This window comes from Nicotiana tabacum, chromosome 16 (genome assembly GCF_000715075.1).
Source record: "Nicotiana tabacum cultivar K326 chromosome 16, ASM71507v2, whole genome shotgun sequence".
Lineage (NCBI taxonomy): Eukaryota > Viridiplantae > Streptophyta > Magnoliopsida > Solanales > Solanaceae > Nicotiana > Nicotiana tabacum.
In genome coordinates, this window is record NC_134095.1 from 3,162,564 (window position 1) to 3,177,049 (window position 14,486).

The 14,486-nt window shown below is 38.9% G+C and overlaps 1 protein-coding gene across 2 annotated transcripts; it reads left to right on the top strand.

Moving 5' to 3' along the window:
• The first annotated feature begins 268 nt into the window (after positions 1–268).
• On the top strand, positions 269–4,293 carry LOC107784163 (agglutinin-like). Of its 2 annotated transcripts, none has more exons than XM_075232550.1 (5): positions 269–352; positions 713–934; positions 1,631–1,960; positions 3,550–3,783; positions 3,935–4,293. In XM_075232550.1, exons 1-5 carry the CDS (start codon positions 350–352, stop codon positions 4,181–4,183), a joined length of 1,038 nt encoding a protein of 345 aa, XP_075088651.1. In that variant the 5' UTR covers positions 269–349; the 3' UTR covers positions 4,184–4,293. The 2 variants fall into 2 exon arrangements, with proteins under 2 accessions (XP_075088651.1, XP_075088652.1); XM_075232551.1 differs by having other exon boundaries at positions 1,631–1,936.
• The last annotated feature ends 10,193 nt before the right edge of the window (positions 4,294–14,486 follow it).

Genomic DNA, 14,486 nt, shown 5'->3' on the forward strand with positions numbered 1-14,486 from the left:
AAACCCGAATTCATTAGGGACAAAGCGTTTCCTACCAAAAATAACTCTACAACAGCAAGTTGATACATATACATATATAGAAATAACTTTTAGCTTTACCAAAAATTCTCACATAAGTTGTGATTCCCTCCTTTGCTTAATCACCTCTACAATTTCATTCTTTACTTCACCTCATACTTACATAAAGCACATATCCCTTTCTTAAAACTAATGTGTTAGTATGTTACTCTTCTAACACCTTATATAGAATGAACACCAAAAACTTAAAAGTAGATGATCAGGAAGTGAAGCATACGAAATATTAGGAGAAAAGGAACATTTCAAAAATCGTAGCAAATCACCAAAATTTATGGTACCTTTCCTTCTCTGCTTTTACATTACAATCATCTACATTATAAGTAGAGTGAGGGTCCTTTATCGAAAAATTATATTACAATGTACAAATAGAGTAAAAATATTTTTAAAAAAAATTATATGTAAATTGTTGAATCCCCTTTAACATGAAGAAAAATTCATGTATTGTAGTGAAGGGGATACAAGAGTTGCTTTAGGTCGTTGGTTTAAATCCCAATTATGACATCGTATAATTTTTCCCTTGTAAACATTATGATTTCGCCACTGCTTGAGCGCTCCACGTATCTTTATTATGTTTTATCTATTTATTTATGTATTTATTTGATAATGAAGTCATTGATTTGATATGTATGTGAAGGGAAATCAAGTAAGTTATGATGAAACAGACTCAATATTGGTGGAGCCGTGGGGAGGCAAAGGTGGATTGGAGTGGAATTATAAGCTAAAAAGTCCTATTAAAGAAATAGTTATTGCTCATGGATCGATTATAGACTCCATCATGTTCAGAACCATTACTAAAGAAGGTACCATAGTTGATTCACCAAAGTTTGGTGGCAATGGGGGAGGTCGAAGAGACAAGGCAAGTAAAAAAATTTGGTCAAAATATTATTTTCTCATGTTTGGCATATTCTTCTCAAGTTAATTTTGTGTTATGTCACAAAATTAAGCTTAAGTTATGCACGTTGACAAAGTAATTTTTTTTAATTATTATTAGTGCAATTAATAAAGGCAGGGGTAAGGTCTGCATATATTCTACCCTCCTAGCTCGGACCTCACTTGTGAAATTATATTGAATTGTTATTATTGTTATTGTTGTTTTGTTGTTATATTATCAGTGCAATTAAATAGATTATAGTGGAAAACTCTATAACAATAACTATTTTAGTTGTTTATAAAAGACTGGAGAGGTATTATATGTTGATCGATTTGACCAATTATATATATATAGGCATCCTTCGAGTCAAAGATAATGAATGCACTTGTTTTTTTTAACTCAGGGATCAATGGAGTTCAGTTGAATCCCCTTTGTCAGATAATACATTGTGCAAAAAAGATAAAAGCATAATTTGGTTTTATATATAAGTTGTTACATTTTCTTAATATATAAGAAGTTTCTAATGTAGTGACGAAAGATGGTTCAAACTTGTTATAGATTATAAATTATATATTTTATGTCTGTGTGATAGATGTTCTTGCACTTTTTTGAATCCTTATCAGTATTATATTCCTGACTCTGCTACTTGTTTAACCAAAATATAATTTGCATTAATGTCAGGTTAATATTGAGGCGACCCCATTGGAATATTTGACAGGCATAAAGGGTACATTGGGACATTATGGCAGCAATTTAGTTGTAAAATCTCTAAGTTTTATAACTAATGGAAAGAATTATGGACCATTTGGGACTGAAGCTGGTGGAACCCTATTTTCGCTTGTGATGAAAGAAGGTGGAGCTATTGTTGGATTTCACGGGCGTTCTGGGTTGTACCTTGATGCTATTGGTGTTTATTTGCAGAAACTTACTCCTCCGACTTCGACAAAGGAACCTGAAGCTGAAAAACTTGAGCCGAATGAACCTATGGTTGAAAAAATTGAAATCCATGACGTACATATTACTTTTTCTCTTAATTTAAATCGGATAAATTTCATTTTAGTTATTACATTAAAGTAACTATAATTTACCCACTATGACAGAAAGTATACATGCCATAACAATAAAGTCATCGTAATAGGTAGGTTTAATCATTTTAATGGATAAATTTTAGTTACTATAACGTGTCTAAAACTAATTTAGTGGCTTTATTGTTACTAGTCTTACGGTACGCGCGTTACGCGTGTACCCTATATTGATGAAAATTATTTTTAAAAATATATAAATAACATTCAAACATGGTTTTAGTCCCAAAAATAATATTAAGTAAAAGTTTGAGTTCTTGAAAATGATAAATATTGATCATGAAATTAATACACATATAAAGAATTTTATTCATTTATTCATGACCTTTTCTAGTAATATTTATTTAAGTAACAAATTAAGTTAACGTATACAAAAGAATTTATTAGTAATTTGAAATTAGAATATCTTATGAATATTGCTTTTGTCTTAATAACCATGTATATTATGATTCGTTAGGTAGTAATCAATAAAAATGGACAATTAGGTTAATAATTTTATCATAATATTATAATTGATTTCAAAATTATAATTATTACGAAAAATAATTAAATGCCAATGTTATCCTCTTTGAAATTTATTTTTAAGGGTAAAAAAGTTTAATAATATTTCGCTATGAGACTTTGTGCTTTTATAATAGTTGATATATATATTGATTAAAAAAATATAACAACATGTATTCTGCTCGCAAGAAAGAAAAATATTGCATTCTGTCTATTAAAATGAACTTGAAAATAGCTTTTCAATTTTTTTAGAAATGCTCTTAGATCTTTAAAAGTTATGTATTCTTGCTAAAACTGAAAAGTTGAATATATAGAATTTGAATATACATCAATTTCAAAAATTTAAAGTTTTTTTTATACTCGAATATAACTTTTAGTAAGTATATTTACATATTGAGATTAGGTACACACGCAACGCACATAACATGAATTTTACCAAATAATAAAGTCTCCTAACCAAAAAGAAAATTGTGTGTGTGATTTAAGGCAAAATAATTTAACCAAAAGGATCTCCTAAACCTAAAAGATATTAACTACAAAATAAATGCATTCAATAATCCAACATAGGGGTGAAAATTTAGGCTAGGCAGAATTTTTAACTACAAAAAAGGTCTCCAAAACCTTAAAGCTATAAACTACTCCAACATACGTAGGGAGTAGAACGAATAGGAAAAAATTTAAGCAAAATTTTATTACCTTTCCTAGACGGTTAATAATAGGAGAATAATTAAATAGCTATTCCTAAATTATAGGAGAATTAATTAAATAATTATTTCAAAATATTAATGAAATACTTAAATTACTATTTTGTCTAATGTGAACTCTATATTTAAAGGGTAAAAAAAGCGAACGACATTTCGCTAAGGGCCTTCGTGCTTTTAATATAGTATAGATAATAATCGTAAGTTTTAGTTAATTTACCGTTATATTTGATAAAGTTCAGTTACTGTAATATGATATTTATGACGATATAATTTTCACCTTTTTTTTTTTTTAACATTATCACATTGCAAACAGAAAATGGATGTGATGAAGACTATAGTGCCACGAAGTCCTGGACCTTGGGGCGGATATAGTGGAAAAGGTTGGGACGACGGAGTATTTTCTACTATTAAACAAGTGCACATTTATATGAACTTGCATATCTCAGCTATATCAGGAATTCAAATTGAGTATGAAAAGAAAGATAAAACATCATTTTGGTCCCAACTTCATGGTGGTCTTGGAGCTGGGAATGATACAGTAAGAAAGGTATGAATTAATATTCTCTTTTAATCTCAAGACTAAATAAAGAAGGAAGGCTACAATAGTTCGTAAAAGTAATCTATAATTAATCATCTAAAAAATGAAATTACTTTTATAAATGTAGTCGATTCTAACTAGTTTGAAATTTGATATGCAGATAAATGTTGACGGTGAAAATGAGTTATTGATTGGAATTGAAGGATTTTATAGTCCGGTGGATGATAATGGGGGCCTAGACGCAATTAGACAGATTGCATTTTATACAAATAAAGGAAAATATGGACCCTATGGAACTGAAATTGGAACTTATTTTAGCTCTTCAGCAGCTAGAGGAAAGATCGTTGGTTTTCATGGCAAAAGTGGTGTTTTCTTAAATGCAATTGGTGTTCATATGGAATATTTCTAAATATGTTGATAGCAAAGGTAATAATGAAAAGTGGACACTCACAATCAAAGCCTAGATGTTAACAATTGTAATATTTCTTGTTGTCTATAAAATTTTATATATTGGAGAAACTTAGTGTGGCTTCGAAATTCTTTGTGGCGTCCACCTGGTATTGTTCTAAAAGAAATTGACGAATTGATAATGTATGGTTTGGTTCTATTCGAATATTTTGTGAATGTGTTTACCTGAAAATGGTAATTACAATTAGATTTAATTTTGTGATTCTAAAAATAGGTGATCTATTTTTATGCTGGTTGTTTAGGTAATAGATGCTAAGTGAAAGACTTGAAAATAAGATAAGAGCTTGAAAACAAGATGATAACCAGATCGAATGGCCGACAATCGGGGCCTCGATTGCTTATTCGGGACCTTGGGGTCGAGTCTGATGCCTCGTCGAGGGTAGTCGATGGATGACTAACAGTTATAATAAAATCAATGACGGTTCTTTATGGCCAATAATAAGCAATAAATGAAGAACAATAAATGGAACACAATGAATATAAGTAATAAATGCAAGTAATGAGATCAAGAGAATATGTTAGAGAGCAGAGAGAATGTTCTTGTGTATTCAATATTGAGTAACCGAGGTTTACAAAATGACAAGGATCCCCTTTATATACCAGGAGGAATCCCAATATAGTATAAATGCATTTATTGAAAAGATATAGGGCTGGTACAACCATTTAATGCCCGATTCGGGTTTGAACTAGCCTACTAGACTCTATTAGCTCTAGTCGAGTGCCTTAGGAGCCTCCCACCTTTTCATCATGACTTAATCGGTCCGCACTGCCTCGAGGCTGAACGTCGATAACCCCTCGGGTGTTAGTTTCGACTGTAATCTCGAGCCTATAGAAACGTACTTATGAAGTGTCGTAGTGACCGAAAATTGGACCCTCCGATTTTAGCGTATATAGATAGTCCCCACGTTTCTTAGAGAGAACTGATAAGAAACGACTTCGATATCTATCTCCTCGACCTTACCGCTTGAAGGCGCTGCTCCCGAGGATGTACCCTCGAGAGTAGATTAAACTTTTAGCTGTTGCTTTTGTTTCTTTGTTTTTGTGTAAGGACCCTTCGTGGGTTTTTGTAATCATGTGTGAGGACCCTTCGTTGGCTTTTGTAATCATGCGTTTATGAATACAAAGATGTTTCTTCTATTTGTCTCTGATTTATGCTATATTTCCCTTTATCTGCGTTTGTCAAAAATCTAAATGCATAAGTCTACCGATCGATACGAATACCGAGCCCGGGTGTAAGTATTTCCCCGGTTCCTAGTTGATCAATAAGATATCCCGTGGAACCCCTTGCCGATCCTCGGACTGAGCCCCAACTGCATTGACAAACTCAGGCCTCCCGGGCCCCTAACTTCGAGTTGAGTAGGAATAGGGCTTCGACATCTTTAGAACGAAATTTAGCCTTTTAGACCCTAGTGATTGTCCTCGAGGGGAACTTGCTCGGACATCTCAAAATAAAGACATCCTGTAGGCTTTCGAAAACAGTCCCCGAGTAAGAGTTCGCTCAAACTCGGGCGACCTGGAAACTTGTTTTGAACTTAGAGAGAAGATAGCCTCAAGGCGTTGCAGATAGACCCCGGATGAGGGTACGCCTGGACTTGAATAGCCCCTAGGTTAAAGTAACCGAGAAAACGTTTAACTTGATCCGAAGGTGAAAGATAGCCCTAAGGCTTTATTGGTAGTTTTTGAGCAGGAGTTGGCTCGAGCTTAGGTTTCTCAAGTCCAGAAAATCGGGTAGACGGTATGCACTTGCAATAGCAAAAATTCTCGAGGTAGGGTACCACCTCGAGGTCAAACCCATATGAGTAGGTTTTTAGAGCTTATCTTCTTCTTGGCAGAGGTCCTCGGAATCGGGTACCATCTCGAGGCTTATAATGATATAAACGGCTCCTTAGAGCGTATCTTCTTTTTGGCAGAGGTCCTCGAGATCGGGTACCATCTTGAGGCTTATAATGATATAAATTGCTCCTTAGAGCATATCTTCTTTCTGGCAGAGGTCCTCGAGATCGGGTACCATCTCGAGGCTTATAATGATATAAATGGCTCCTTAGAGCATATCTTCTTTTTTACAAAAGTCCTCGAGATCGGGTACCATCTCGAGGCTTATAATGATATAAATGGCTCCTTAGAGCATATCTTCTTTTTGACAGAAGTCCTCGAGATCGGGTACCATCTCGAGGCTTGTAATGATGTCAATGGCTTCCTGAAGCCTATCTTCTTTTTGACAGAAGTCCTCGAGATCGTGTACCATCTCGAGGCTTGTAATGGTATCAATGGCTCCTTAGAGCCTAACTCATTTTTGACAGAAGTCCTCGAGATCGGGTACCATCTCGAGGCTCGTAATGATGTGGGGGGGGAGGGGGGTTGATCCCCAAAATATTGTATGGCGGCGTTAATTGCATGACACGGTTATGAAGCGACCAAGGCAGTTCTGTTGGTACATCTTCCCAAAAACCCCCTGATAGGGTTATGCTTGACTTCTGTCGAAAGTACCAGGTTACCTTGGCGCAGGTTCACCCGACATTTTGGAGGATAATGTTGATGATTAGGTTCTTCGCGGAAGAAGCAGGGCTCGAATTCACTCTTAGTCATCTCATCAGGCTGTATCGGCCTTTTCACCATCGGGGTCTGCTGACCCTACGATGCCGATCTACCACGCCTTTCGTTGTTAATGGTGGACAAGATAGGGATCGGGGATGGATGAGCCGATTCGTCCGAGTACGAACTGTCGATGTTATCCCTGTGGAGTTTCTGCCATTTCTCGAGGCATGGAATTTTACGCGTAAATGATATACTTGTGCCTTTGTAGTTTTGCTTATGGCGCAGGCTGGTTCCGTAAATGCACCTTCCCTTCCCTTTCTGCAACAATTTCATAGACGTCGTGCGAGGTCCCCGACCTGACGGATTGGGCTCGGGAGCTGGCGACTTGCTCGACTTATAATGAGCGTGAGTGACGAGCTTTGTCTAAGGGCAGATGGGAGGCCAAACACCACGGTACGTGCTATTTGACTTGATCCTTTTTTGGAAAGCACTTTCTTTTTACATGTACTAACCCCGTCATCGTAGGCATCGGGGAGTCCTCTGAGGTGAGACCGTGCCCTCTTGGAGAGGGAGAAGGATCGCCAGCTTCTAGGCTACGGAATGATAATAATAAGCAAAAAGGGCCTTCGTAAGTTGCTGATGCTTATGGCAAGACGAGTCTAGGCCAGGGGCTCGAAGAGGATTTGTCGGTTGAGCCTGCAGCGCCCGAGATCTCTGGCTTTAGAAAAATGGTTTCACCTCCGTTGTCATCTTCCTTTCTCGTCGAAGGCACCTCGAGGAATGAGGGTTTCCTGCCACCGACTTCTTACCCCATCGAAGGTACTTCGAGGGATGTTCGAAGCGAGGGGCCGTATACACTCAGCGATCACGCCTCAACCAGGAGCGGTTCTTTCGGGGTATATGGAGCCAGACTAGTAGATGTGCGCTCAACTTTCGAGAAAGCTTAGCAGCTCTATTCTGAGGTGAGTTTTGGCCGTCCGTGTTGACTTTATAGTTTTGTAATTTTTACTCTCTTACCGAGTTTCCCTGTCATAGGCTTTTAACAAGCTCAAGTCAGAGCTGCTCCGTTGCGAGGCCATGCTGCGAAAGGCCGTGGATGGGGAGAAGTCCCTCAGGCTTCTTTGTGATGAGAGAGAAAACGAGTTGGCGCATTTGTGATGCGAGGTGAGTTGAAGCCTGAACTACGAAAGCTACCTCGAGGAACAGGTAATTTTTGCTCTAGATGGGGCGCATGTTCCCTTTTCTATCCCTATTCCCTGAGGCTGACATTTCGTTTATTTTAGTTGCAGAAGAAGACAGGGGACCTGGAATGCCTTTGGAGTGAAGTTGGTCAAGCCAAACGTGAGCGCGTTGAGTTAAAGGCTCGGGCGGATGCTCATACTATAGCGGAGAAAAGTGCTTTGGCTAAAGCTTCTGCCCTCGAGGTTCAACTTCTCTTAGCTCGTGAGAACAACTTGGTCCGAACGGATATGGTTACCAAGCTTGAGTCTGAGCTTTTGAAGATGAAGGCCGAAGTTGTGGATGCCCGAGCCGAAGCTGTAATGAGCCAAACTAAGGCTAACAAGAAAGTGACGATCTATTTGAAGGATGTTGCTGATGCTCGAGCTAAGCTGAGAAGGGCTCTTGACCGTGAGAGTAGGAGCAAGGAATATGCTCGGTACAAATCTCGAAGGGAGACCCTCAAGGAGATACATGTTAGGGGCTTTGACCTATCGGAAGAGGTGAAGCAGGCAAAGGCGGATGAACATGGCGCTAGGTCCATTCTGTCCGATGTCGAGGATAGCGAGAAAGAGGCTGACGAGCCATAGTCCTCGAAGGGGACGTAGATTAGGCCTTCCCTTTCTGATTTCGTGTATAGTATTTTCAAAGAACATTGTGAATGGAGCTTGTATTTTTTCGCATATATGTATAAAAGGAAGCCTTGCGGTTTCATTTTTCATACACTTCCCTTTGCTTCGATGTTTTCCAGTTATTGGCCAGGTGAACTAGTTTTCAGATAGAACCCTTAGGTTTATAGTATGGCCCTGGGGCTCATTGGGCTGGCCCGTAGGCTCTTACGCACTTTAGTTGATACGACCTTTTAGTATAAGCTAGTGTTGAAGCTCTTATGCTTTTGCTCTTAGGCATATTTAGTTAACTGTTTCGGGTTCAGTCTTCGAGTCGGGTTTCGACTCGAGCTCATTTGACCCTTAAGTTTTTGAATTTTAAAGCTGGCTCTTAGGCTCTTACGCGTTAGGTCGGTATAACCTCTAGTATGAGTTGGCGATAATGGTTCTTATGCATTGGGTCAATACGACCTCTAGTATGGGCTGGCGATAGTGGCTCTTACACGCTAGTATGGGCTGGCAACAGTGGCTCTTACGCATTGGGTCGGTATGACCTCTAGTATGGGCTGGCGACAGTGGCTCTTACGCATTGGGTCGGTATGACCTCTAGTAGGCTTTATTTTTTCCTCGTTAAGGACTTTTGAAGTTGTGTTTGCCCGATTCTTCGATGGTTTGATAAAAACCTCGATTGTGAGTTGTTATATGGCGATGATCGAGCACCTCGGGAGGTTTGGCTCGGTGGCTGAGTATCTCAAAGCCTATAGTTTGGATCGGACATGGTCGAAGCTCTTTTTCCTATGTCGAGGGTAGCCTGTTTAATTGGTTCTTTTCGAAGTATTTTCGAAGAAATTGAAGGCCTACGATTTTATAGCGACGATTGGGCATCCCCGAGTCACGTTAGTTTGGCTAGTACATCCTTATGATAGTAGTCATTGTGTTTGGCCGGAGCCTTTCAGTTCCCGAGTGAAGTAGTTTCGGCGTCTATATCGAGGGTATGCCTTTTTAGGGGTCTTACAAGTTCGATATATAGCCTTAACTTTAAGATCGATATTATGCCTTTAGTAAGGTCTTACAAATTTTACATGCCTTTGAGGTCTTACAGTTTTGTTTACTTGGTACAAGTATGGTTCATGCCTTGCTTGAGGTCTTACAGATATTACTGTTGCTCACTTGGTACAAGTGTGGTTCATGCCTTGCTTGAGGTCTTACAGACATTGTTGTTGCTCACTTGGTACAAGTGTGGTTCATGCCTTGTTTGAGGACATACAGATATTGTTATTGCCTTATATAGGTCTTACGAGACCGAGGCTACCCACATATAGTCTTATGGCCTCGGGTTTTGATAAATCGATGGGGTGGCTATTGGCGGCAGTCCCCGAGTCATCAAAAATTCCCTGGCTCGGGAGCCATTTCTTGTAAACATGGTGTTTCCTCATCGAGGTCTTATGAGTTTGGAGTTTCCGACTCGGAGGTCATGTGGCTTTGAATTGTTGACGCCAGTCCGAGAGTGTTCGGGATGTTTTTGGCTCTAGAACCGTTTTTGTAAAAATAGCGGACTCTTTTGAAACGCAAAATGCTTTGATGGAAAGTATTCTTCGATTACTTGGTACAAGTATACATGTTTTCGCTGTTAGTGGCTCGGTTATTCTATACAGACACGGTTCGACTTGGTACATTATTTTCCTATCAAGATCTCGTTCAGCACTTCTTGGCTTTTCTGAGGAGGTGATCTTCCAGGGGGATGCCCCCCCCAGTATTCAAGGTTGATTAAAAAGGAAGCCTTGAATACTTGTTGAGTCTTTCTTAGGTAGAATATAGATGTTTCCTCGTTAAAAACCTTGCTGGTAAAACCCTTCTTGGGATAATAACTCAGTCAAAGGAAAAGAGTGCAACGTATACTTTTGGAACCTAAGGCCTTCGAGTTGGAAAGTGCTTCGGCCGTTTCAATCGTATACCTGCGTTCAGGTTAGTATAAAATGTAACTGAAAAAAGGAGATGACCATACCTTAGTGCTGGCAGCGCTTCAGACCTCGATATGATTCAATTTTTTGTTATGAGGACTCGGTACGGTCCTCCATTTTGTTTAGTCGGGCGTAGCCGATAATGTAGCTTGTTATAGATATCTTACTGTTTGCTTATCCTTCGGCTCCTTCGATGGTGGAGGTAATGGTGTTGGTGCCACAACATGCATCGCGAACATCTTTTTTGCTGCATGTTGTTCCCCGTAGACGATTTTTATCCCGTCCTTTGTCGAGAATTTCATCATTTGATGGAGGGTGGATGGTACTACTCTCATGTAGTGTATCCATGGACTTCCGAGCAAGGCGTTGTATCTCATGTCTCCTTCGATGACATAAAATTTGGCATTTTGGGTTGTGCCGACCATGTTGACTGGGAGGGTGATTTCCACTTTCGTTATTTCGCTTGCCATATTGAATCCATTGAGGACTCGAGAGGCAGGCATGGTTTGGTCAAGCAGCCTGAGTTGCTCTACCACCCTCGACCTGATAATATTGGCCGAGCTACCTTGTCACGCCCCAAAAACCGAGGAGCGCGACCGGCGCTCACTCGAGTAAACCCGACTTAACAAGCCTGTTAGGTTTCATTCTACCCAAACTAATCCATGAATAAGGAGGGGATGAACTCCATTAATCATACTTTGTACATATATCATTTACGACTTCCATTTCATTTTCATTAGCAACTTCATTCATAATTTTCAAAATATTACAAGTTTTATACATCTTTGCCAAATATCAATATTTCTAATTCAATTCCCCATTACCAAACTCCACCCACAACCTGTCTACAGAGCCTCTAAATACAACTGAAGAATAATATGGAAATACTGACAACAAGGCTGCGACTATACCTCAAAATACAAAGTACATGATAAACAGATGAAACAGGACCCTGAAATGAAGTGGGGCTCACCAAGTCAGCTGAAAGGAAGGTGCGTCACTAGCTGCGACCAACACCGCCTGCTATGGAAACACCTACATCCATTTAAAGACGTAGCGCTCCCGGCAAAAGAGACGTTATTGTTGTCGAATAGCACTAGTATGTATAACTAAAACCATCTCATTAGACAGAACTATCACACATGAACAAAGAAATCACAAACACCTTCTCATTAGAAAGAACTATCATACGAGAACAAAGAAATCATAAACACCTTTCTATTAGAAAGAACTATCATACAAGAATAAAGAAATCATAAACACCTTTCCATTAGAAAGAACTATCATACAAGAATAAAGAAATCATAAAGGTTAATCAAAAGCTTTAACAATCACCACATCATCAAATTGAAGAATCATATAACTTTCACATAATTCCCATAGCTTTAGGTTGGGGCATTTGATACTGTTCATCCTCATTCATAATACCACCACTTTTTTTAGCGGAGTCCGATCACGACCCGATCAACTAAGTTGCCTCATTTGAGACATGTACCTCAATCATAATCTCATTCTCAATTTCTAGAATTCAATATTAGCACAATACCACCATGTGTGCGGCATGGTGTCCGATCACGGCTCGATCGGCTAGGCCGTCTTACCAAGATGTTGTCCTTTTTTCATTAATCATCTCATTTCAATCTTTATTTCATATATATCAATTCATAGGCACTTGGGGCCATAATTATCACATCATACTTGGCACAAGGCCATATTTCATAACTTAAGCTCTTCTTCCCCACATTTCACATCATTTCTATATATTTCACATCAATATCAATTTTAACAACAAGCCATTCAATTCAAGACGTCAAGTACACATGAGAGGAAACATGAATCATGGCATATAGAGTATTTCATAAATCATACACCTCAAGTTCATTAGCAATGGAACTTTAAACACAAAGGATTCTTCCAAAAAGGAGGGGGCACACCAAACCACAATAGAAACACACATCAATGGCATAAACAAGCAATTACACCAATTATTCTTGAACTACTCTTCTCCAATCACGGCAATATACATTTTCAACATCGAAGTATGTAATAACTCAGATCACATTGGATGTACTTATAAGGCGAAACATTATCTCGAAGAGCCACTTATGGGCAAAAATTGTGTACAAAGCCTTTAGGGCACTTTACTATCGAAGTCATTTATGGAAAGTAGAGTCAAGGATCATTTCATAATCTGTTTCATATTTCCTCATGTCATAGGCATCATCAGGCACAATTATAACTCAAGTTCTCGGCACGTTGGCAAACGCTATTTCCCATATTCATTTGATTTATTTCAAACATCTTTATACATTACCAACAACTAGACACAATCAATCAAATACATTTGGTACACATAAGAACAATTAGGAGTGTCACACCTCCTTTTCCCGCCCCCGCGAGGGGCGTAGGAGTTTTTTCCAATTGAAGGACAATCGAAACGGGATTTATTTGTTTATTTCAGAGTCGCCACTTGGGAGATTTAGGGTGTCCCAAGTCACCAATTTTAATCCCGAATCGAGGAAAAGAATGACTCCATATTACAGTCTGCGCACCAGAAATCCGGATAAGGAATTCTGTTAACCCGGGAGAAGGTGTTAGGCATTCCCGAATTCCGTGGTTCTAGCACGGTCGCTCAACTGTCATATTTGGCTTGATTATCTGATTTAATACATGTTGAACCTATGTGCAAAATTTAACTTTTAACCACTTTTATCGTTTAATGTTATTTTTTATCAAGAATTGCAACATTGTGGAAACATATCTTGAACCACGTCACAATCAATGTACCCGTGATTAGAGACACATTTCGATTCCGTTGAGATTTGGATTTGGGTCACATAAATGTGCACCCGAGTTTAAGGAGATAACATTATTAAATACGCGCCTAAAGCGACTAGCATATCATTATTTTGGGTAGGGCCGTGAAATTTGCTAAACGGCCCGTCCCGGAATCTAAGTATTTAATACATACATTTAACGAGGGCCCCGCCATTTATGTATCTATCCAGCGAGGCTCATCTCATTTATTTAAAAGGATAATCTTAGCATGACTACATTTTCTATTTTGTTTGTCTTTAAAAAAAGGGAAATCCTAATTTATTAATCTAACAATGGAAGCTATTAGGATGTACGGCTAATAAAGAGTGTTTCAAGCTTGACAAATTACAATTAAACATGAACTTACATTAGAACTAACCCATACAGAATAATGACTAACAAAATTATGATAGAACTTATTAAATCAATCCGACTACAAATTCGGCAAGCTAGTCACGAGCCTGAAAACTTTTGCACAACATTTCGTCTAGCATGCCAATTTGAGATAGCATTAACATAAGCACTAAAACTAAAACTCGACAGATTTAAACAAAAATTTCAACATAACATGTATTCAAGCTCGGACATGATGGTAACCGATATCAACTCAAACAAAGATTAGAAACGAACCTCTAATGATAAACACTGCTGGAGGTTTACAACTCATTCGTCAAACCGAAATGGAGCCATAGTCGGCGAGATGAAGCAACGAAACCAACGAACTGGAACCTCACATCGGCACTCGAACGGACTTCAAACGGGAAACCATAGAAACAGTCATCAAAGCTCAAACGAAATAGCTCGCGCCATAAGCTCGAACGCGAACGGACGGAGAATGGGTCATGGCTGCTACTGGTATTTCAAAATGATCGTTTGGACGTGAGGGGTTGGACGATGCAGCAGCAGTTGCTGCTGCTTGACGGGGAATGAAGGGTCATTTGGATGTGAGGAAGGAGCAGCTATGGCGGGTCGTTTGGCAAGATGGTGAAGCAACAATGGTGGACTGCTGGTGGTCGCCGGTGAGTGACAGTGTGAGACGATAAGGCTGGACGATGCAGCAGCAGTAGCTGCTGCTTGACGGGAATGAAGGGTCGTTGGCGACGCG